Genomic DNA, 22,270 nt, shown 5'->3' on the forward strand with positions numbered 1-22,270 from the left:
CTCCCTATTGAATCCTTTCCCTGCATATAAATAATAAATGGGGGGGATTAACAAACTTTGGATTAGATTATTTCTGGCTTTTGGTTTTTAATATACCTCATCCTTACATCAGGACCGTATAGCAGAAACTACATCAGAGTAATGATGGATTATTCCTTTTCATGTGTTCTTCAAGCCCACCAGATGTTTACCTGGTGAAACATGTTTTGAGTTTTATAAGTGTGGCTCAATCTCATGTTTTTGCATATTTATTTAATTTATTTTTGTTTATTTGATTAAAAATATGGTGTTTGGAGCTCACTCTCTGGTATCTATGGTGTGTGCTATTTGTGCTATTTTTCACCTATCTTTCTTCAGGATTTGTTTCTAGGGTTTTAGGTATTGATTTATTGTTGTGGAGGTATATATAAATATATACATCAATATAATTTGTCGAGGTATATCATTTTAAATAGGCAATCAAAGTTCATCATTTTGTGTTCAAGGATAGACAATATAATTATCCAGTAAAATAGACTCTCTGTAGTAAAGAAGCCACATTTTTTGTTACACGAACTACTTGAGAAGCCTTGAAGTTAAATTCACTTAACATCGTTGTCATTATAGTTTCCACCTTTGCCAGCAGAGGGGGCGCTGGGCCGAACGCAGCCACGCCGTCCGGAAGACGAACGTAAACATTTTGGTGACGTTTGTCTCCCGCATCACTCGCATCCACCCGTTAACAAGAATACCAGCAGGATCCAGCTCATGCTTTCACCGCCGTTTCTCTGCACCAGTCTGCTGCCTGCGGGGGTCTGAAGCCAGATCCTGGTTTTCATAGTTTCTTTCTCCGGTTCGTCCGCTGGTGTCTTGCGTGTGTGTGAACATGCAGAAGAGAAGGAAGCCAGAGCCGATCCAGCTCAACCCCATCCCTGATGGAAACACTATTAACGGTACCGGAGGCACAGAGTAAGTGACAGTTATCAGGTACCGACATTAAGAGCGGAGAACGATGCTATTTACAACGAAAATGTGTCATTGCAGCTATACCATGTAGATGTCCCATTATATGGCCTACGAGTAAACTTGTTTTTATTTTTCTGTGTGTGTGTGTGTGTGTGGTGTGTGTGTTGTTGTGTGTGTGTGTGTGTGTGTGTGCGTGTGTTCTTCTATATGATGACGGATTGCTCTTAGAAACAATGAATAAAGCAGTTTTTTCCTAGCCTTTATTTATTTATTTTTTACCTCATGGAAGTCATTTATTTCTCTGATAAACACTACGAGCGGTAAGATCTTATTTAGATTCTTTATTCAGTGTGCCTTTAAAATCAGGTCCAATCCATTGATTTGAACACAGATGGACTCTGATGAAGATGTAGATGTAGATGAAGCCTGAATTTCCTACATGAGTGTGACATCAGAGTCTGAAGGTTCATGTGAACAATTTTTATTATTAATTTGCGAAAATGTCTTAATTTCCAGCCTATATATTCAATGGCTTCACCATTACAATAATGAAAAATGTCAGATGCGTGAACAGTTTGGACTTCCTGTTGCTGCATGGTTGTGTATCATGCAGAGCGGCACATCTGATTATCTACTCACTGAATGAGCAGAGCCTTGCAGAATGTTGCTGAACGTTCCTGCCTGTCAACAAAGTTGCTGCACCCTCCACCAAGTGGGAAGAGAGCTCAAATGGTGATGTTAGTGTGTGGTGGCACCGTGCTGTCCTCACAGTCCAGCAACAAGCTGCATCAGACTGGAGGAATATTACATAACCAGTTCTCGCGTGCTGACCGTGTGTCTTATCACCATCTTACAACGCTGCTGAAATTCTGCTTCCGCTCCAACAATTCAGCGTTGCTGTTTGATGGCGGTCCCTCACACATTCGGTTGGAGTGTTTTCTGAAATTTGAACTCCTTATAAACTTTCCAACATTAATAAACATGATGATTTTATGCTAGAAGACATTGATGACAGCGGCCTGATGAGCAGATTCCTGATGCAACAAATGTGTGTGTTTGTGTGTGTTTGTGTGTGTGTGTGTGTGTGTGTGTGTGTGTGTTTGTGTGTGTGTGTGTGTGTGTGTGTGTGTGTGTGTTTTCATGTGTTACAGCGAAAACACGACTAAGCATTTCACTGGAACATTGATCAGACCTTTCGGCTGGTACTCAGAACTTAGAAGGATCATTTGAGGGGTTTGATTGATGGTTAGAATCAGGGTGAGGGGCTGGTAAATGATAGTATTTGTGTGTGTCCTTTTTTGAGAACACTTCTATCCACAGCCAGTCGTCTCTGATAAGAAACCCGTCTCTCTTCAGAGTGATGATGGCTGGTCCGCAGCGACACAGTTGATCCTCACAGTCCAGCTCACTCTGTGTCAACTCTGGGAAGAACAAACTCCAGTACTTAAAAACGAAGGGTGCCTTTGGGTTGAGTTGATTCGGGAGTTCTTTGACTCTGTCCCACTGAGAGGTTATTCTTCCCTCACAATATATTACTGTGCATATATGTATAGTAAACTACTACTGCTATTGTAAAATGATGAAAATTGTTATCATTACTATGACAGACTAAAATCAGAAATGATGAAGTGAAAATGCTTTTTGTTTTATCTTATTATTTCTTTTGTTTGTTGTAATTGCCTGAATGAATGATTTAGTCATTTGTATTCCAGGCCTGCTGCAGGTCCTTGAATGAGGCGGGCGTCGTGATCACTTGTTACTGCACCCAGAGTGTGTGGTGGTGGTGGTGGTGGTGGTGGGGGGGGGGGGGGGGGGGGGGGGCTGCAGCTTCTGGAGTCCCTCCCACGTACATATTGTTTGGAGTGTGTTCCAGGCTGCTCTTCTCCTCAGCATCTCCAGCCTCCTCCACCCCCAGCTCCTCTCCACTAAACGCCCACACTGCCCACAGCCGACAAACTCAGTGGCTCATCTCCATGGATATCCAAGCCTGCCTGCGAAAATAAAACCACTTAACCCCCCGTTTGCTGCGTGCAAGAGAGCGCTGGCCCACTCTAACGCTGCCCTCAATTGGGTTATGATTAAATGCAAACACACCAGCTCCCTAATTGCCTGCGTGTTCTAAGACAGCAGCTTCATTATCATTGTATTGTGCAGATGTGAGAATCAAACTTGAATGAAATATTCATATTTTGTTGTTCGAACACTGATGGCGGCTGATGAATTTAGCACAGATACAGTAAGAGGAGATGTTGAGTTGGCGTTGTGGTGCCGTCTCCAGGCGGGTTCAGAGTGTGCCACATCAAAACAGTTCACTCCACAATTGATTTCTAAAGGAGATGTATCACCATGACAACAGTGTAGCAGAGCGTTTCCACATCTGGATTTGGAATGGAACATGGAAACAGTCCTTTCCTCCTTTCCTGGTTGTCACAGTTTTGCCAGAGGCAGATGTGGAAATGCATCACACTCACCTGTGCACAAATGTGCGCACGCACACACACACACACACACACACACACACACACACACACACACACACACATCAATCTCTGTGTTTTGTCTCCAGATTACATAATATGAGGAAAACAGGGCTCTATGTTGCGTTCTCATATATATTTATATCATATATTTCAGGGGGAACACATCCAAAAACTGTAGCACTCTGTGTTGTTGTTTGAGGAAGCCTGCATGAATAATTAAAGCATCGCTTGTCTCTGGTTATTGTCAAAGAACAAACTTGGAGGCACTGCAGAAGAAGCTGGAGGAGCTGGAGCTGGACGAGCAGCAGCGGAAACGCCTGGAGGCTTTCCTGACCCAGAAGCAGAAGGTGGGAGAGCTAAAGGACGACGACTTTGAGAAGATCTGTGAGCTGGGTGCCGGCAACGGAGGGGTGGTCTTCAAGGTCTCCCACCGACCATCCGGCCTGATTATGGCGAGGAAGGTAGCCAGCCTTTTTCCCACTGCATCAGACGCCTTTTATGTCAGGACCTTGTGATATTCTGAACATAAATACACCCTCCTGTTTTCCAGTTGATCCACCTAGAAATCAAACCAGCCATCAGGAACCAGATTATTAGGGAGCTGCAGGTGCTGCACGAGTGTAACTCCCCCTACATCGTGGGCTTCTATGGAGCTTTCTACAGTGACGGAGAAATCAGCATCTGCATGGAGCATATGGTGCCTTCTTTAATAATTAATGGCTCCTTCTGTATTGGCACAGCAGTTAGAGGGTTTCTCTGTACTTGTATAACCTCAGTTTTATTGACACAAATTAATGCGCTTTGGATTCGGATGAACGACATCGATGACAATAACTCTGCTTGCAGGATGGGGGCTCCCTGGACCAGTCTCTGAAGAAGGCTGGCAAGATCCCCGAGCAGATCCTTGGCAAAGTCAGCATTGCTGTGGGTAGCATCGACACCTCGCCTACGCGGTCGACACGCGGCAGATATATTTGCCGCGTTTTGGAACATCAACCTATTTTACTCACTGGTAATAATTCTGTCTGATTTGCTTTTCCAGGTGATTAAAGGCCTGTCCTACCTGAGGGAGAAACACAAGATCATGCACAGAGGTCAGACAGTATTTGATTTAATCAATCTGTGATCCACCATTTTTCTTCTGAATACAGATACCAGAATGCTCAGCTCATACATCTCATGATAGATGTGAAAATAAAATGACCGTGGGAGGTTGATGAAAATGTTCTGACAAGGCAGCGCAGCCTGCGCGTGGTCGACTCTACAGTGGGGTTCTGAAAACTTATGGTCTCTTTTAGACGTCAAGCCCTCAAACATTCTGGTGAACTCCCGCTGTGAGATCAAGCTGTGTGATTTCGGAGTGAGCGGACAGCTCATCGACTCCATGGCCAACTCCTTCGTGGGCACGCGGTCTTACATGTCTGTGAGTTGAAAGAGACATCACCCCTCCAGAACCTGTCCTGCCGATGCAGGCTGATTTCTCTGCAAGCAACATCCACTAGTTTTCTGGCACCTTTTTAAATGTTAGCTGAATTCCGTTTATTTCACTGTTGAGCTGATAAGTGATTCCTTTGTGTTGTGCAGCCGGAGCGTCTGCAGGGGACTCACTACTCTGTTCAGTCTGATATTTGGAGCATGGGTCTGTCCCTGGTGGAAATGGCCATAGGCCGTTTTCCTATCCCCCCGCCAGATGCTAAGGAACTGGAGCAGATTTTTGGATTCCCAGTGGAGGGGGAAGCGGCCTTCACCGAGTCGTCCCCAAAGCCTCGGGTGCCAGGGCGACCTGGCATGTGTATGGGTGTTTCCCTATCGTAGACTTAATAAATTGTGATGGCTGTGGATGTTCTTCAGATGATGTGTTCTTCTCCTCACACAGCGTATGGTTCTGACAGCAGACCACCCATGGCAATATTTGAGCTACTTGATTACATCGTCAATGAAGTAGGTTTCCACCTCATTACGTTTCACACACCTGGAAATGCCTTTAAGGAACTTAAACTGCAACTTGTCTTTCAATTTGCAGCCTCCACCAAAGCTGCCTGCAATATTTAGCGCGGAATTTCAAGACTTTGTGAATAAATGGTATGTGGGAGAACTCTCAGCAACATATTGACTATACTGCCATCTAGTGGCCGCAGAACGCAGCACATCGTGATCCGTTTGTACTTCCTTGCAGCTTGGTCAAGAACCCAGCAGATAGAGCGGACCTGAAGCAGCTGATGGTGAGTGTGCACGTCCTGCACTTAGCTCAGCTCATTTTAACATCACACACGTCTGTATCGTCAGGTGCATCCGTTCATCAAACGGTCTGAGGCAGAGCAGGTGGATTTTGCTGGCTGGTTGTGCAGCACCATTGGCCTGAATCAGCCCGGGACGCCCACCCATGGGACAGCCATGTGAGCTCACGAAACTCTGTGCCATCAGTCATCACTGGATTTGTATTAAGCAGAAGATGGTTGGAGAGTTCTAATAGCTTCAGTTTTCAATTGCTATAAAGCTCTGTGACAACTTTATATTGCAGTTCTTGAGCCTCAGGCCTGCCTGGAAAGCCATGTTTTCTATTGATGCAATCACCTTAGAAGCTGCTCTAGCTGTGTGCTTCAGGAGATCTTTATTGTGCCCTTGCTCTCCAGATGCAAGATTTTGAGTTGTGTGAAAGTGTCGTGCATTTTCTGTTGAATATTTCACTTAGCATCAACTTTTTGCTTCGGTTGATTTGGTCCTTTCAGTTTTGGTTCTGTGTATTCTGACCAACTTCAGCTGTGTGCCTCAAACTCACCTTTTGTCCTTCTGTGCAAACCCAACTGCCAGTCATGTGCAATCAAAAATTTTAATAAACACGTCTGACTCAATTATGTAAGTCAAATGATTTATTTAGTACTGAACTCTTGAGCATTTATGCCTTGGGTTTAGCAGCTTCCACCTTCTTCTTAGGCTTCTTCTTGGGTTTCAGCATTTTAGCCTTGATCTGTGGAGAGAAGAAATATTTTCAGGTTGCAATCAAGGCCAATAATGTCTTATGTCCAGTCCAAGCTGCTCTTACTTCAGGGTTATGCTTGAGGATGGCATGGCGTCTTGCCGTCTTGGAATATGGGTTCAGTTTGAGCATTATCCTCAAGTTCTTCAGAGGATTCTTCTTCAGTACTCTGCGAATGATCTTCTTTCTGCAACGATAGTATCAGCCCAGCTTATCAACATGCACCGACACCAAGGTAGACATTTTATATCAACTCTGTTGCTCAGAACTTCCATAACAATCAGGACTCAGAAACACGGACCAGAAGTGGAACATCATCATTTGTAACAGGCTGAAACGTGTCAAAGCTTCAGCGATACTTACTTTGGTGGACGAAGTGCTTTCTGGATCTCTTCGCTCTTCAGGATCCTGCTCAGGTCAGTGTTGGTCATCTTGTGCATGGGAAGGCTGGAAAAAAAACAAGCCATCAAGAATTAAGTTCATGTGAACTCTACTGTTACACACTGGTGTGTGTTTGACCTTTAAACTCAGAACTTCGATAAATATCACATTGTTTCAAAAACACGGACCTGAAGTAGAAGCTCATCACTGAAACGGAACAGTTACGCTTTTGTTGCAGTTAAATCTAAACACTTACTTGTAGTCAACCTTCTGGGTGGAAGGTTTACGCCAGGTGCCGTAAAGCTCGTCCAGCTTACGGAAAGCACTCTCTGTCCAGATGCAGAAGCGTCCAACATGGCCACCAGGAGCAAGCCTCAGCAGATTCATTTTGTTCACGTTCTGTAGAGTGATGCCTTCAAAAACAGAGCAAAACAAAGAGGTTAAAATCTTAAGTCAGTTGCTATCCACTCACTGAAGAATATTCGACAAACGATCAGATGAAATCACCTGGGATATTTCTGAAGGCTTTGGTGACTCCGGCATCTTGGTTGTAGACGATGCACGGTCCTCTGCGTTGAATGCGTCTGCGATTCCTCATTTTACCCTTACCAGCACGCATGCGCTGAGAGGCGTAGACCTAAATCCAGAGCTCATTTTAATATACGTGTCATGTTTTTTTAAGTTCATTAAAGGCAATCATAAAAATACCCACCATACCTTCTTAATGTCATTCCAGGCTTTGAGCTTTTTCAGCAGCAGCACAGCCTCCTTGGTCTTCTTGTAGCCCTCAACTTTGTCTTCAACCACCAGTGGGACCTCTGGGATTTCTTCAATGCGGTGCCCTAAAACAAATTTATCACAGCAAGAGGTCAACCAAGCACACCTTTAAACTTTTTAAGAGAAACAATGATGCTTGCTCAGACTTTAATATACATCAAGTACCCATGACAGCATATAGACAGCAGGCAACTGTCACTGTTCACAGGATCAGACGCAAATTACACCATCATGGCAACAACATTGTAAAAGGCTTTCTATGAACACCTGTCGTTATACACGTCTTAAAGTTTCAAACTGATTTTGAGCTTACCCTTGGACATCACAAGAGCAGGAATGGCAGAGGCAGCCACGGCAGAGCAGATGGCATAGCGCTTCTGGGTTGTGTTGATCCTGCGGTGCCAGCGGCGCCAGGTTTTGGTTGGGGCAAACATGCGACCTCCACGACACATCTAAAATAAAGTCAAGGAAGTCTGACCAGCCTATGACTGTAGGTCCTAAAATATCCCGTACCTGCTCAGACACTGTTGCTCGTCAGCCATATGTGCCAGCATATTGACAGCAGGCAACCGTCACTGGTCACAGAGTCAGACGCAAATTACACCATCAGTGCAAGTATATGCTGCATTGACCCATCTTTCATACAAGTTCAAGTAACTGAAATTAAGATCTTGTTTAGGGCTGAAAGGATACATTTCCAAAAGCACCCTGGCCAGAGCGATGAGTACCACCACCTCTAACACGAGGGATACGAGCAACAGCTCTTCCTGTACCCCAAGACTCTGCACTAGTCTGGTGACCTGAAACAAATATACACCAACATTAATTTCATAACCCATTTAAAAATAAGAACATGAGCCACTTGGAATCTTACAAATTAGGAAGGTCTTAATGGAATGGACTCACCTGCCAGTTCACTGACTGCATAAGGCTGACGGTTGTTCTTGCGCATGTTGGTGTGAACAAAATTCACAACATCAGGTCGAATTGGAGCCTTGAATACAGCTGGCATGACAACATTTTTGCCTGTAGATTCTCCTTTCTCGGAGTAAACCGAGATCAGGGGTCGGGCACAGGCCTAAAAACCAAATAGAACTCAATTACAATCACGTTTAAACAAAGTCAATTTAAAAGTCGTTTCCAATCGATGATATCTTTTAAGTTCTGACGTTTAACGCGACATCAGACACTTCTCATTACTCTGCAGTTGCTGGCCTTAGCTTGACTTGGCTAACACGCACATTAGTAAGACGATCGTCAGGTTACACTCAAATAAGACTGCGAGGGCAACATCAGTTACACCAGTATGTTACAATACATACAGTCAGTGTAAAAGATGATATAATCGGACATCACTTTTCACAATCTAGCACTGAATCTGAGGACACGTGTAACTGAACTGAGCAATTTCTTTCAAAATGGCTCCTCGTGTTAGCTTCGCTAGCGGGGGCATTTCCAACACTCTTGTCCCCTAACCTATTCTAAAGCGCCCTAAAGATAACAAACCTTTGCATATTTGTAAAGGGTGAATAAAAAACATTGCTTAATGTATGCCAATGTAGGTTGTGTATAAAATTAGCAAAGATCTTTACCATTTTCGGTAATTAGGTTTCGGCTCGCCGGGACCACGCTCCACTCGCTAGGGCGGCCACAGTAAAAAGGAAGTTAGCAAAGCACCCCGAATGGTTTATGCATCCGCCTAAGGACTACTACATCCGGCTGCACAGTCTTTCCCTAATTTATTTTGCATACTGTAAAGGAACACATATTACTAAATATACACCATACCAAGAAATAATAATGTGCGTTTTAATATTATTTTACGACTGTTAAATATGAAAAGAAGTATGTTGTAAATGGAACTATTTCTTGACGCCATGTTGGCGGATGATGGTTTTTAGTAAAAACCCATTTTCTATAAATTGTATTTTCAATAACATGTGACATATATTCAGTTGTGTTATAACCATTCTTTATGGGGGTATGCATATATAAAAAGTTTATAGTTACTTACATGGCGCGTTAAGCTACTACGAAAACATGATGAACTACGACCTTATGACGTCAGCAGCAGAGCGCGCGACTGTCAAATAACAGCAGCTCAAAAATTAGAAATTTGCGTCAAACTTCAGTTTTTCCCCCTACAAAATCTCTCCTATTTACGGAATTCATCGTGGCACATTTTCAAATGGGTTCGAAGATGATATCAAGGGCTAAGACGTTTTATAATATTCTACGGTGAGTTTGTTGTAGTTGTTTTTCTGAACCCCATACAATTTAGCCTTCTTGGCTAACTTCAAAATACTCTATGCATTGTCCGTTTAAGATTATGTACTTGTTCAGTTTAGTAACCATTAACAGTTTACGTTGAAGAGGTTATTAATTATCGTTGTCAATTGCGTTGTACAAAAGGTCTTTACAAGATGAAGAGGAAGGCAGCAATCCTTGTAACATACTTGAGGTACTTTTTATTTAAAATAAATTGCCAATATGGTCTCTGTCATCTTATCTGTGCTACAGTATAATTTACTGAACTCTCTCTGGGTTTCAGGAGGACATGCAAATATTAAAGATGAAGGGTGACCAATTGTCTGTGATAAATATGTACTGTGCCAATCAGCCAGTACTCATTTGTGAAAAAGCTGTGAGTAATAATTTTGCTGTGACTGATTTATCATTATAAGGGTGGTTGTTACACCCATTAAAAAGACACCCTCGCTGACTCGGCTCACCATTGTTATAATTATTTTAAAATAATAATATATGCTTTGTATTGTCTCTGTGGCATGTGTGAATACCTTATGATGCAATGGATTTTCCTTTTCTGTATGTTTTCAAGTGCCTTCACTAATTATATTCCTACTTTTGATTTTTGACAAGATTCCAAAAACAACTGAAGTTGAGGATCAAAAAAGTGAAACATCAACTTGCTCTGATGAGGGCGATGATAATGGAGTTGAAGTTAATGGGGAGATTGAACACCAGACTGTGTTGGACCCACAACCACTCACAGTCATGAAAGCAAGGTGACTGTCATTCTCCTGACTGAAAATAATGTGAGACTAAGATTTTCTAATAAATTCTCTCTGTTTTATAGACAGCTTCTATCGTGGTACACTTTATCTCAAAATCCTAATGTTTCTGCTGTGGGAAATGGTCCTGCTTTACTCCCTCTCTGGGTGAGATGTGACATGTCTGATCCAGATGGAACCACCTGGCTTGGAGCTGAAACCATATGCATCTCAAATAAAGTATCAGGCATCAAATTATACTCGGTCACCTGCAAAGGTATAATTACAGTATTGGTTTATTTGATTAAGTTATTCTTAAAACATCACTAGTGTAACAATATATACTTATATTGATCAGATTTGTCCTAAATCAACCTATATGTTGTTAGGTTCAACTGTAGACAAAAGATTATTTCTATCCTTGGATGATATCAAACAAGAGCACAAAAGAAGACATCACCCATCCTCTGTGAGTGACTGTGTAAATTTGCATGTATGGACATTTTTTACTTACCGCTATTAATACTTTCAGATGAATCTTAAAGGCAGTGCCAGATTCATCTTGTTTGGCTCCACTGTTGTTGAAAATTCCTTGATTGAGTCACAGAGTAGTGTGACAGCGGACCTCAAATGGAACCACATGGAGACTATCCTTGAGACCCCTCCACTGTCCGCTTCAGCAACACTGGTAATCACGCTTAAGGAACAGTGGGACACTAAAACACAGTCTAGTACACAATTTATGTACCGGTAGTTAAATTTTGTTTTGTGTTTGCTCACATGCAGAATATCAAAGTTAGCTGTGGAGACATGAGGAGCCCAATGTTTGAGATGTACAGAGAGTTAGACTTTCTTCAGGTCTGTATTCCACCTCTATGATAAATGTCAACACATAAATAAATAACTGAATATATTAGATTTCTCGTATTTTAGGCACTTGCAAATGGTTTAAGAACTGGTGAGACCGAATGGGTGGAACCACTTGACAGCACTTCTCCCGTTGACTTGACCAAAGCCTTCTTAGAAGGTCTGCACCTATCAACATCATATTTGTTAGAGTTTCATGCTGGTGTGTAGTGCTGAAAACAGTTTTCCGGTTATGTTAGAGGTCCAGAGCACGACCAAGAAATTACAAGAGAAGGTTTCCAGACCAGTGGAGGTAAGTTAGTGTTAAACATGGGAGACTTTTTGAATATACAGTAAATAAATATAAATAAAAGTGTAAAGTGTGTAATAATGTTCCAACATTCAAATCTACTTAAAAGACCACAAATCCAGACCCTGAGACAGACCCTCCTATTTTTAAATCTGTGTTGATACGAGGAGATTTGGACTTTGTGGAGCAGCTATGGGTCCTAATGAGAAAGAGTAAGTTGGTTCTTTTAGTTTGGACTTCCCCCATTTATCTCAGTATTTCCAACTGAAATGTCATCCTTGTTTTTTCATCATAGGTGTGATGTCTTACCAGGACATAGGAGACTGCCTGAAATTGGTCATTGACGCGTTGAAATTTGGTAACGTCAAACCCTGGGTATAAAAAGATGCTCTGGAATACATTTTTTCCACCTTAGCACCATTGATGGTCCTGCTAAGTGTGTTATTTGGTCTTCTCTGTTCCAGATTCACAGAGACAGCAGCAGTTCTCTCAGCAAGCTCATCATGCAGTCGTACCATCAGCAGATCGATCATGTGTCCCTCACAGGAGTCACCCCTGTAAACATGCTGCTAGAGATGGGCCTTGACAAGATGAGAAAAGACTACATTAACTACCTAATTGGTAATCTCACACTTAGAATACCTGTATAAGATAATAATCATATATAGAATATTGTGACATTTTGTATTATACAAATTTTATTACACAAACTGACTTTAATTGAATGCTTTATAAATGTTTTATTTGTTTCAGGTGAAGAATTGACCACTCTAAACCATCTGGTAAGTTTATTTTGTGAGTGACTGATAGTAAGTGTAAGTAAGTGTTCTAAACTCGAGTATGTTACCCGGCAGTGTTACTACCTGAGCACAGAGGTTGATCTGCAGGAGCAAGTGATCAGACTCCGAAAACTGCACCATGTGCTGGAACTCGTTTTGACATGCAGCACCTTTCTGGGGCTGCCGTACGACCGACTCTTCCTTCTCACACAGTAAATACGTCTCTTTTCTGGGTGGTACCACTTTTGTGGCGAGCAGCCAAAATGTACTTTTGTAATCAAACACGATGGCTTCCTCCCTCACAGATCGTGTTTGCAGCACTACAAAATGTACCCTTATGATGAAGGTCATGTATTCAAACTGCAGGTCAAACCTGCACTCATCAGCCATTTCTACCAGAAGTAAGTAGATGTACTTTAATCCATGATTCTTATGTTCTTGCTGCACCCCCTCTGAAGCAAAAGTGAGTTGCAAAATTTTGAGATGATCCGTTATCTCATCGCTCATGGTTCCGTATCTTTCAGAGAGCACCCGGTGATGTGGGGGGTGGAGGTGTCCAGTGGCCACGGTCCTCGCGAGGTCAGAACGTGCCTACAGTTCAGTGACCAACCACTTGTTGATCATGTCATCTTTCAAACAGGTGCTTTTTCAATGCTCATCCCAAACACAATTCATGTCACGTCCTGTTGGAAACATAATATCTTCAATTTTTTTCAGATTTATCAAATGAAACGGTGAATGGGGACGATGAAGAGCCGGCCTTCTACTCTACTATGGTCTGTTGCAGTCTCGTTAACTTTGCATGAACTGAAGCAGAGCACCAACAACATTGGAGATGTTTATTGTCAGCTTGATAAAAACAAGGCAGAAGGCCTCACCCTGCATCACGAAGCATAGATAAATGTTCAAAGTGTCTGATGTTTCCGTCAAATGTTTTCCATGACCTTTGTATGTCCATGTTATGATGCAGTTGTTTGGGTTACCAATAACATATTTATTACCAGATTTGCATAATATTCTCTGTTCCATATTGTAGCTGAATGATAGAAGGTATATTTAGCCATTTTTAATTAAATGAAAGCATAAGCTACAGTAACTGACTTTTTTAGCCCTTAAGATCCACAGCAATATTGTAAAATGAGCTCTTCACATGATTGTTTACCAGCCAGTAAAGTCATTACAGTAGCCTCAAACTATGTTTTGCAGCAAGCGGCGTATGCATGTCAGAGTACCTTCAATAATGTGTATAGATCCACACCAGATCAGCTAAAGAAAGCATACAATACAGTGTGTGTGTATGTGTGTGTCGATGCTCCAGTTGGTGAGCATTCCTCTCTAGTCCCGCCTCCGTAGCAGGAACATCAGGAAAACTGCACTGAGCAGAATGGAGAGTGTGCACACAGTGGGAACAACAATCTCTGTTACCATCTCCATGTGGCTGGTTAAAGGGTCTGCGAAGACACGAACAGCTCATCAGAAGCACTGTCAGGATACCGTTTATGAAGCAAGTAGCCAAGCTTCAGCACAGCACTCAAAGGGTTAATGGATCCTCTTTGAACCAGATCATTCTTTTAGCTGCTTTAGTGAGCATAAGTGATTCCTTACCATGAATAAGTCTTAGAATATTGGCAGCAGTACTCCGCTGTTCCTCTAATGAGAAAAGAGAAAGTACTTAGTTGATTAACGGCAGTTTAACCCTTTGAGAACTGCACCCAACACTGCAATACTCCAGAAAGCAGAATTAGTCCATCAGCCAGATAACTCAACAGCCCTTTGAGTTTACTTCTATATCACAGAGATTGGATTTATGGCATCTGGGTAAATGTGGAATCCTGCCTTATGGAGTATCCAGCAGAGTTTTAATGCTGTTAGTCAACTCACAATCACAGCAATGTTAAAAATGGCTTTAATTTCAGAGAAATACCCTCAAGCTCTAAACTTCATCATGCACTGGCCAAACCTTTGGCATTTCTGTTTGTTCCTTGGACTTCCTTCTAGCTGGAGGGGCAAACAAAGAAGATATCTTATTTAGTGTGTAAGATATTTTCTTCATTAGGGTTTTTATGGTTAAAGCAATTTTGAACTACTGTTTTTTAATCTATTACTTTTTCTTCTTAATTCCAAAGAATAAAAATTGAAAACACGTTGTGTACATTTAGTTTTTGATTGATGTCATAATCTTTGTTTACCCCAGCTAGTTTTTGATTTATTGACAGACAAATGAGGTGATGAGATAGACGCACTGACCAGCAGCAAGAAGCTGGTTGCTAGAAGAACACGTCTCAATCGCTTTCCTCCTCCAATTCTCAACCTGTTGGATTTTCAAAAATACATCAATTGACATCGTGACCAACTGGATGACGGTCTAACAGATCCACAGGCGGCCCCACCTCTCTCTGATTGGGAAAACCATTGGAGCTGATGACGCGTTTGTAAAACTGCACAGAAGCTTTGGGATATCTGGGTTTGTTTTTGTTCCTGAAGTCCACGTAATACAAGCCAAACCTCTCAGAGTAGCCCTCATCCCATTCAAACTTATCCAGCAGGGACCAGGCAGTGTAGCCCCTCACATTGACGCCATCTTTGATTGCTGAATGGCACCAGGGAAAGTAAACGTTTGGAAAATATGAGATGCAAAAGCAATGAATAAATCTACACAGGTGACTGACAGATCATAGCTATTTCACCTTTAAGCATCTCATTAATGTAGTCTTTGTGATAGTGTATCCTCCACTCATCGCACAGCTCAGTGCACGCCATCTTCTCAGAGACTCCGTTCTCAGTCACATAAATCATCGGGTTTCCATACTGGGACTACAGGACAGATCAAACAATCCATAAGAGTTACATTAGTGACAACGTAGAAAGGAAATCCCACCAAGTCGGCACCACCTTCACAAAGTTGAGTAGGCGCCTGAAACCCCAGGGCACAGAATAGAGCCACTCAGAACCAGGGTCAGGCCAGCGGGGGTCCACCAGCTCGGCCAGGTCGCGGTCGGTGAAGTAGCTGCTGCTGCCGCGGCTGGATGGATTGTTCTTCTGGGTGATGTAGCGCGTGGTGTAGTGGCCGATGCCGAGGAAGTCGCAGGTGCCTTTGATGTAGCTCTTCTCTTGGGGAGAAAAGGTGGGCAGGCGGGACGTCCCGAGGCCCTGCTGGACGCTCTTCCTCCCTGTGTGCAAGGTCAAGAATAAGCAGTTGCCTCTCTGAATGACAGGATGACCTGTTTCACCATACCAATGAAGTCTTTCATCACTTGCGGGTAGTCGCCATGAAAGATGGGGGTGGCAAACCAGCCCAGGTAGAACTGGACGTATCTCTCTGCCGCTTCAATGTCTTTCTGGTTGCTGATGTCCACCGGCTCTCCCCAGTCTCCCCCCAGAGAGATTCCAACTAAACCTGCAGACGTGCAGGACACCCGTCAGCACTGATAAACAATAACAGAGGCGTCACCTCCACAAGCTTGTCCTCGCTTACCCTTCTGTTTCCCCCTCCACTGCATATCATAGCTGTGCCAGACCTTCGCGTGTGCCTGGTCAAAACAAAACATCACATGATCAGTTTGGGAATTAAACTACATTACACGAATGAACCAGTTTTTCTTCTACCTTGATGATGTGATGTGCAGCTCTGTACGCTCCCGTTCCCCTCAGCTTTAGGCCAGGAGCATGCTCGCCTGTTTCATAGCCTTCAACCGCTACGGACTGAAGCAGATTCTATTACACTGGTGTAATGGGAGACATCTCAAGATTGATCTGAGCTGCAAACATACCCACGGATTATTGAAGGTGATCCAGTACTTGACTCTGTTGCCAAATCTCTCAAAGCACAGGTTGGCAAAGTCGTTGAAATAATTGACCATGCTTAAATTCTGCCATCCGCCATATTTCTCTTGTAAGACCTAAAAACAAAAAGAACTAGGATGAGATTAAATTCAGTTGTGGCTCTTGAGTATTTTGTATACGGACCTGCGGGAGATCCCAGTGGTACAGAGTAACAACGGGGGTGATCTTGTTCTCCAGCAGATGGTTGATCAGATCGTCATAATACTGTATTCCTTTTTCATTTATATGGTCAGCTGTGAATAAAGGACACGTTCAATCGATCAAATTTGACGGCCGATCATCAAAGGCGATAGCGAATTTAGCTGGAATTTGCATTATCAGCTACTCACACTTGATGCCAGTGGGGAGGATTCTAGGCCAGGATATGGAGAAGCGATAGTGAGTAAGCTTCAGCTCCTTCATCAGGGAAACATCATCCTGTTGCCCACACACCACAGAGTGAAACACTGGCTTGTTTTGCCCTCTTTTCTAGAACTCAGATCACATCCTGCCCCCTCACCTTGATCTTGTAGTAGCCCTCACAAGCAGCGTCGCCTGTGCCATTATGTTGGACTTTGCCTTTCTTGTGACTGAACACGTCCCAGATGCTCAGACCTTTTCCATCTTTGTCCCAGGCTCCTTCGGTCTGATAGGCTGAACTGCCGGCACCCCACGAAAATCCTGATAAATGACATCATTGTTGGATGGCCTCCCCCTAATGTCTCCATTTACAGTTCAAATTTAAGGGAAAAAAGACCTTATTACCAGTTGGAAAAGTGCCATAATAGAAGGAGCCGTGGTCGTTCTTTGTCCAGTCGAAGTCCTCAGCCGAAGACAGACACAGCACCAGCACAAGCACATGGCCCACCGTGCGTGCGCGGCGAGGCAGCATGGTCCTCCAGAGCCTGCAGCAAAGTCACTCTCCTGTTGTGCTCCAGTCTCTGCTCACAGATCACCACTCGGCTTCACTGCAAAATGACACCTGCCAGTTGCAGCTGTGTTAAATTCAACAATTAAAATTTAAAAATGCCTGTTTTAAGTTAATAACATGTATGATAGGCTGTCAGCCCAGTCAAATAGCGCCCAGGGGGTCCCACATCCATAATGCTGAGTCAAACGTCCCTTTTGAAGCTCAGTGGGGTGTGAGTTCATCGTGCTGAGGCAGACAGATCCCATACACACTCTGGATTCACCTCTCTCAAATGTTTTCTGCATACACACATGAATTAAGTCTAAATACTCGCTAACTTCCTGCATAATTACTGGACTATCTAAAGTGCTACTTTTGTGACGTTGCCTTGTTTAATGCACACATTTCAATCGAATTAACCGACGAGAAACATAATTAAGACCGATACGGCCAAAGGAAAGTTATAGAAGTTACAAAATTTAAATTCTTGATAGTAGGACCGAAACAGAGTTTTGTACAATGGCAATAAAGTTCTGCATTTTCATTTCTTTTCCACACACAATAGAATCATTTGTGGGATCCCATTTTTTTGCTCATACAATCTTATCTCACATCTCCAAATGCAAACACATGCACGCACGAGATGTCTGATTACCTGCGCTCCTCACGAAGAATTCATTTGCAGCAGGTGTGTGTTGTGCTCAAGCCGCTGTGTGAACAGGAGCCCCCGTGGCGCCGCAGCAGAAAGCCGTATATATCTATTGCTACGATCTCTATTGTATGTTGCCGTTCGAGCACCACGCTTCTCCAGAGCTGTCCCTGCTGTCAGCGTGAAAACTGGCCTTATTGTGAGTTGCGCTGTATTGTTTTAGCTGTTTGGAAAATGCTGAATGGTTTACTTGTGGAAAATGTTTGCACTGCACTACCCATTTGTGAGGAGGGGGGGGTAGGGCGATTTAACACAGGTATTACCCTTCTGCGAGGACCCGACAAGGAAAAAGTAACGTTTTAACAGTGAGGCTGGTGAGTTAAATGTAACAGATTAGATTCAATCAATGTTTTATTCTGTACTTGATGTTATTTTACATAATATACACAGCATATAACTCTAATATGGCCCAGCCATACATATTTAATACTAATACTGAAACTGCACAATATTTCTGGTAACCTACAAGCACCTAACAATACTGTGTCAGTATCAGATATGACAGGTGATTTCTAAATCTGGAGTTACAACCTGTAAATAAGGCAACAGAGAGGTTATTTGTTTACTACACATTATCACTGTAGTTTTCACTGACTCCATCCACACAAACCTCCCACTAATGCAAAATACAAAACCAGGTAACAAATGAACAGATGTCCATCTACATTTAGTTCTTACACACTTCAAATAGTGAAGCATCAAGAAATACTGAGGGCCTCAGTAATCATCTTCATCCTCATCTTCCTGCATCCACTCAAGCCCATCGTTGTCTTCATTGTCTTTGTCGTCATCCTCCTCCTCCTCTTCTTCATCTTCATCCATCTCACCAGCAACAGCAGAATTAAGGAGCAGTTTGGTTTGATTGATCTCGCTCTCATCATCAATGTTCATATGAACCTGAACCTAATAAGAAACAAACACACATGTTGACTACTTGTGAAATTAGTTATATTTGCATAAAAGTGTATTAGATGAAATTTTCAAATACCCGATAGAGGAAACAATAGAAAATGCAGGCAAAGTGAGCAAAAACATGCATTATAAGTAGTAAAGAGAATGCAGTAAACATTATCATTTAAAGTACAAAATTAAGTTTGTCTGATATTTGTGAGCCTAAACACAATTGCTCTCTTAAAGTTAAGCCATTAAACACCCCCTGACTGAATGAAACATCCGTTTTCTTCAGTTCTTATTTTGACACTAACACAGACAGATTAAGCGATCTAAACAGTTGGTGTGGTTTACCTCAGATTCTGCAGGCTGTTCAGAGGTTCCATCTCCTCTTTGAGCATTGATGATAGATTTCAGTTCACCTTCTTCGAACTGAGGGACAAATGAGACATCATGCAGACGATACACCACAGGCAGATACTCAAACACACACTGAATCTCCTGCAGACCTTCAACCGGTTCAGTTGGTCTTGCAACATGATTTTAATTTTCAGGAGAGTCTCCTCTTCCTTCTTCAACTCCTGCAAGCGACTGTGCATCTTTGCTGGCCCTGCTGCAGTCAGACCATTCCTTAGCACTGAAAAATAATACAACAGGTCGCTGTTGTGATGTCAGAGAGAATTAGTGAGACCCTTAAGAAAAACAAAGGCTGTATTGTTTTTTCCCTACGCTGTAAACCATATTCTTGTCTCCTATCTACCGTTGAGCTCAACTCTACAGACTTTCACGGACCTAATATCCATAAATGTTTGAAATTAAAGACGATTTTCGCGTGAAAAGTTTGCCACCCATACACTCAATCAATTGTAGATACGCAGCTGTATTTCGTCGTTTACATGTGTAATTTGACATAAAACTTGAAAGAACCATTTAAAAAAGGACCCTTTTTAATAGAGACTTACCTACAGCTGCATAGAAATATGGATATTGGTGATACACTATACTATAACTTACCTTTGAAAAATCTAGCTGTTGTGATAAAGCTGTAGCGCCAAGCTAAATGTTTTGGTCCGTCAGTTATGAGGTCACATCCGGTTCAGTCTTTGTGCGGAAGCCTGAGTTTGGCGACATCTTGAGGTCAACACTGTGTAGTTCGTTTCTGTGACGTAAATTTAGTATTTAAACCTTTTTCCAGTACCTGAATTAAGATTTAAATACTAGTCCTGATCTGGAATCCAAGGTTTGCATATCTATCAAAAGTCTCAAATGTGCTAGTAAAAATAAGTACTTAATACACAATTATATTTTTTCTTTTGACAAGTATGCAAAATGAGCTAATTATGATTAATTATGTAGGTGTTTCCTTCTACTTTTAAAAACTCATTAATAGGTTTTGATGTGGCAAGTGAAAAATTTGTCAGGAAACCTAATTTCTACCAACTGTTCATGTTATTGGTCTATAAAACACAAGGGTCAAACTAATGGAAGACAAATAGGTCATTAAAAAGAAGCCTGCTGGCAACTACATCACACATTTAATCAAATGTCCCTCACCAAAGTAAGATTAACATTTGATCGAAAGTTTTTCTTATCATACCATTATGACCATTTGCCATTACTGCTCAACAATTTTGCCAGCTTGCTTCCCCTTTCATCCTGAAAGGTGCAAGATGAATAAATTAAGATAAGGGTGAATAGATGGGATACAGAGCTCATTTTTGTAAATTGTGAATTACTAATTCAATCCAGGTGTGTGCATTGATAATCACAGCAGACTAAATTACCTGTTTGTGTTTGTGCTTCTTCACTGTCAGTCAATCTTTTTCTATGATACATTTTAGCTGCTGGCCAAGTTACCACAGTCTGACATAACTAAATCAGAGCCTATTAGATGAATCACCCAATAATTGACAAAATTACATATAATAGTTTGGCACAAACTTTCACACTTAAGAATAACTGTGGAATTGGCAGAGTTCTTGCAAGACTTGAGTTATAGCTGTAAATCTTTGTATCTTGGATTTGAACATTTGCCGCTGATACTATTGCTGTGAGAAAACAGAGGACCACCCAGAGCAGTGTGCAGCGGAGCAAGTGGGACTGTTAATGAAAATACAAAACAAACACAGATAAATGAGGGTAACCTCAATGATTTGGGAACAAGATGGAAAGGTGCCCCCAGATCACACCTGCCATGGTGAGAGGCCTCGCTGTGAAAGTTTTATTAAAGCTAGCTCCAGTTATCACGGGACTTCGTGGGAGCCACAGTTGCTTTTTCTTGTCATCACTTGGACTCTGTTGCTGCAATATTGTAATCAAAACCAAAGCTCTCACTGGCACGGTTCACGCCTTGTGCTGAGGTCTGGTGGCAGCTGAAGCTAGAGCTTATTAGCTCCTTAGAGTGGGTCTGTGTAGAGGCTGTTCCCAATGGCTGTGGAATGTGTTACTGGGTGTGTTGGATGAGGGGCCTCCCTACAGGGAGAGGAAGAAAGTGGGTGTGGAAGAAGGGGGGAAAATGGAGAAAAGGGGGTGGATGACCTTTGAAGAGTGCTGTCAGGAAGTTATGACTCAATTTTCAACCATGGCAAAAAAAAAAAACGTAAACCAAATCATGGAAATAGAGGAGGACTGAAAGATAGAGGATGGAGAGGGGATGAAGATGCAGATCGAGGCCCTGAGAAATACGATTTTTTTTTTTTTTAAAAACAGCATTGTGGAGTTGATGGGGGTCAGAGAGTCCAAAGGGAATCGTGTTCTTTTGCAATCACAGCTGAGCAAAAGCAGATCATGCTTGGCATCATTTGTCATTCCTCTGTGGCTCAGGAACAAAGCGCTCGCTGCGCTCGACTCCACCAGTACTCTGGCATTTACTATTATAACAAAGTTAGTTTGCTCGCTAATATTTGACGCCGCTGGTGTGGACAGATCTGCAGGTACTCATCAAAGGAAGAGGCTCGTTCAACAAAGGGGCTATAGGAGTGTTTTCTTTCCCCCATGGCAACACATTAACATTTACATTTTCTGTCCTGTAAATGAATGCATGTGCGAATATAGCAGAGATTCCATTATGGCGTTTAAACTCGAGAAAAGCACACAGAGCCTCGCATGTAGTGCTAAAACTGTGGGGTTCCACATCTGTAGCTGCCATCAGTCTTCTGCCTGGAGGTGAAGACATCAGATAATGGGCGTTCTTGTCTTGATTCTTCTATACATTTAAACTTTTCACACTAAATCAGTCGGCTGCTTAATCAGGCCGACCCTGCCGTCACCGTCACACAAGATGATTGATCACCGAGTTAATCAACAAACCTCAGCGGTGTGATATAATCCACCGAGAGGTTTCTGTCTATCAGCACTTGCGTTTGTGTGTGTGTGTGTGTGTGTTTCTGTAACTTTGTAGTTTTACTTGAGCTGTACATAAATATGAACTAT

At 42.4% G+C, this 22,270-nt stretch overlaps 4 protein-coding genes and 4 non-coding genes across 9 annotated transcripts; 2 read left to right on the forward strand and 6 right to left on the reverse strand.

Annotated features, from left to right (window-relative positions):
* The first annotated feature begins 646 nt into the window (after positions 1–646).
* map2k1 (mitogen-activated protein kinase kinase 1) lies at positions 647–6,277 on the forward strand. The gene is made up of 11 exons (XM_057051169.1): positions 647–948; positions 3,676–3,886; positions 3,976–4,122; positions 4,272–4,349; positions 4,468–4,519; positions 4,724–4,848; positions 5,010–5,217; positions 5,302–5,366; positions 5,449–5,507; positions 5,602–5,647; positions 5,712–6,277. The coding sequence occupies exons 1-11, from the start codon at positions 866–868 to the stop codon at positions 5,823–5,825; spliced, it is 1,188 nt and encodes a 395-aa protein (XP_056907149.1). The 5' UTR covers positions 647–865; the 3' UTR covers positions 5,826–6,277.
* On the reverse strand, positions 6,278–9,299 carry rpl4 (ribosomal protein L4). The gene is made up of 10 exons (XM_057051170.1): positions 9,153–9,299; positions 8,467–8,638; positions 8,254–8,360; positions 7,874–8,012; positions 7,501–7,625; positions 7,291–7,420; positions 7,040–7,196; positions 6,766–6,849; positions 6,469–6,589; positions 6,278–6,393 (listed from the first exon to the last, which is right to left on the reverse strand). Exons 1-10 carry the CDS (start codon positions 9,153–9,155, stop codon positions 6,322–6,324), a joined length of 1,110 nt encoding a protein of 369 aa, XP_056907150.1. The 5' UTR covers positions 9,156–9,299; the 3' UTR covers positions 6,278–6,321.
* Positions 6,661–6,728, reverse strand: LOC130536976 (small nucleolar RNA SNORD18). The gene has a single exon (XR_008953518.1). It is a non-coding gene; the product is annotated as a small nucleolar RNA SNORD18 (small nucleolar RNA).
* Positions 6,926–6,996, reverse strand: LOC130536975 (small nucleolar RNA SNORD18). The gene has a single exon (XR_008953517.1). It is a non-coding gene; the product is annotated as a small nucleolar RNA SNORD18 (small nucleolar RNA).
* On the reverse strand, positions 7,698–7,797 carry LOC130536978 (small nucleolar RNA SNORD16). The gene has a single exon (XR_008953520.1). It is a non-coding gene; the product is annotated as a small nucleolar RNA SNORD16 (small nucleolar RNA).
* LOC130536977 (small nucleolar RNA SNORD16) lies at positions 8,075–8,174 on the reverse strand. The gene has a single exon (XR_008953519.1). It is a non-coding gene; the product is annotated as a small nucleolar RNA SNORD16 (small nucleolar RNA).
* A 243-nt stretch (positions 9,300–9,542) lies between the features above and the next one.
* zwilch (zwilch kinetochore protein) lies at positions 9,543–14,649 on the forward strand. The gene is made up of 18 exons (XM_057051159.1): positions 9,543–9,798; positions 9,973–10,021; positions 10,112–10,204; positions 10,441–10,586; positions 10,658–10,848; positions 10,961–11,040; positions 11,104–11,259; positions 11,358–11,429; positions 11,505–11,598; positions 11,678–11,730; positions 11,837–11,939; positions 12,023–12,102; positions 12,192–12,348; positions 12,481–12,509; positions 12,582–12,718; positions 12,812–12,907; positions 13,031–13,146; positions 13,224–14,649. Exons 1-18 carry the CDS (start codon positions 9,749–9,751, stop codon positions 13,310–13,312), a joined length of 1,791 nt encoding a protein of 596 aa, XP_056907139.1. The 5' UTR covers positions 9,543–9,748; the 3' UTR covers positions 13,313–14,649.
* On the reverse strand, positions 13,486–19,992 carry lctlb (lactase-like b). 2 transcript variants are annotated; one of them, XM_057051160.1, is made up of 17 exons: positions 19,853–19,992; positions 19,348–19,475; positions 19,193–19,270; positions 17,894–18,850; positions 17,094–17,310; positions 16,849–17,009; positions 16,679–16,766; positions 16,473–16,582; positions 16,277–16,405; positions 16,113–16,208; positions 15,982–16,036; positions 15,742–15,903; positions 15,399–15,676; positions 15,194–15,320; positions 14,897–15,096; positions 14,754–14,817; positions 13,486–13,957 (listed from the first exon to the last, which is right to left on the reverse strand). In XM_057051160.1, the coding sequence occupies exons 5-17, from the start codon at positions 17,218–17,220 to the stop codon at positions 13,842–13,844; spliced, it is 1,713 nt and encodes a 570-aa protein (XP_056907140.1). In that variant the 5' UTR covers positions 17,221–17,310; positions 17,894–18,850; positions 19,193–19,270; positions 19,348–19,475; positions 19,853–19,992; the 3' UTR covers positions 13,486–13,841. The 2 variants fall into 2 exon arrangements, with proteins under 2 accessions (XP_056907140.1, XP_056907141.1); XM_057051161.1 differs by having other exon boundaries at positions 19,348–19,498; positions 19,853–19,953.
* Positions 19,993–22,270: the final 2,278 nt, after the last annotated feature.

This window comes from Takifugu flavidus, chromosome 13 (genome assembly GCF_003711565.1).
Source record: "Takifugu flavidus isolate HTHZ2018 chromosome 13, ASM371156v2, whole genome shotgun sequence".
NCBI classification, from domain to species: domain Eukaryota; kingdom Metazoa; phylum Chordata; class Actinopteri; order Tetraodontiformes; family Tetraodontidae; genus Takifugu; species Takifugu flavidus.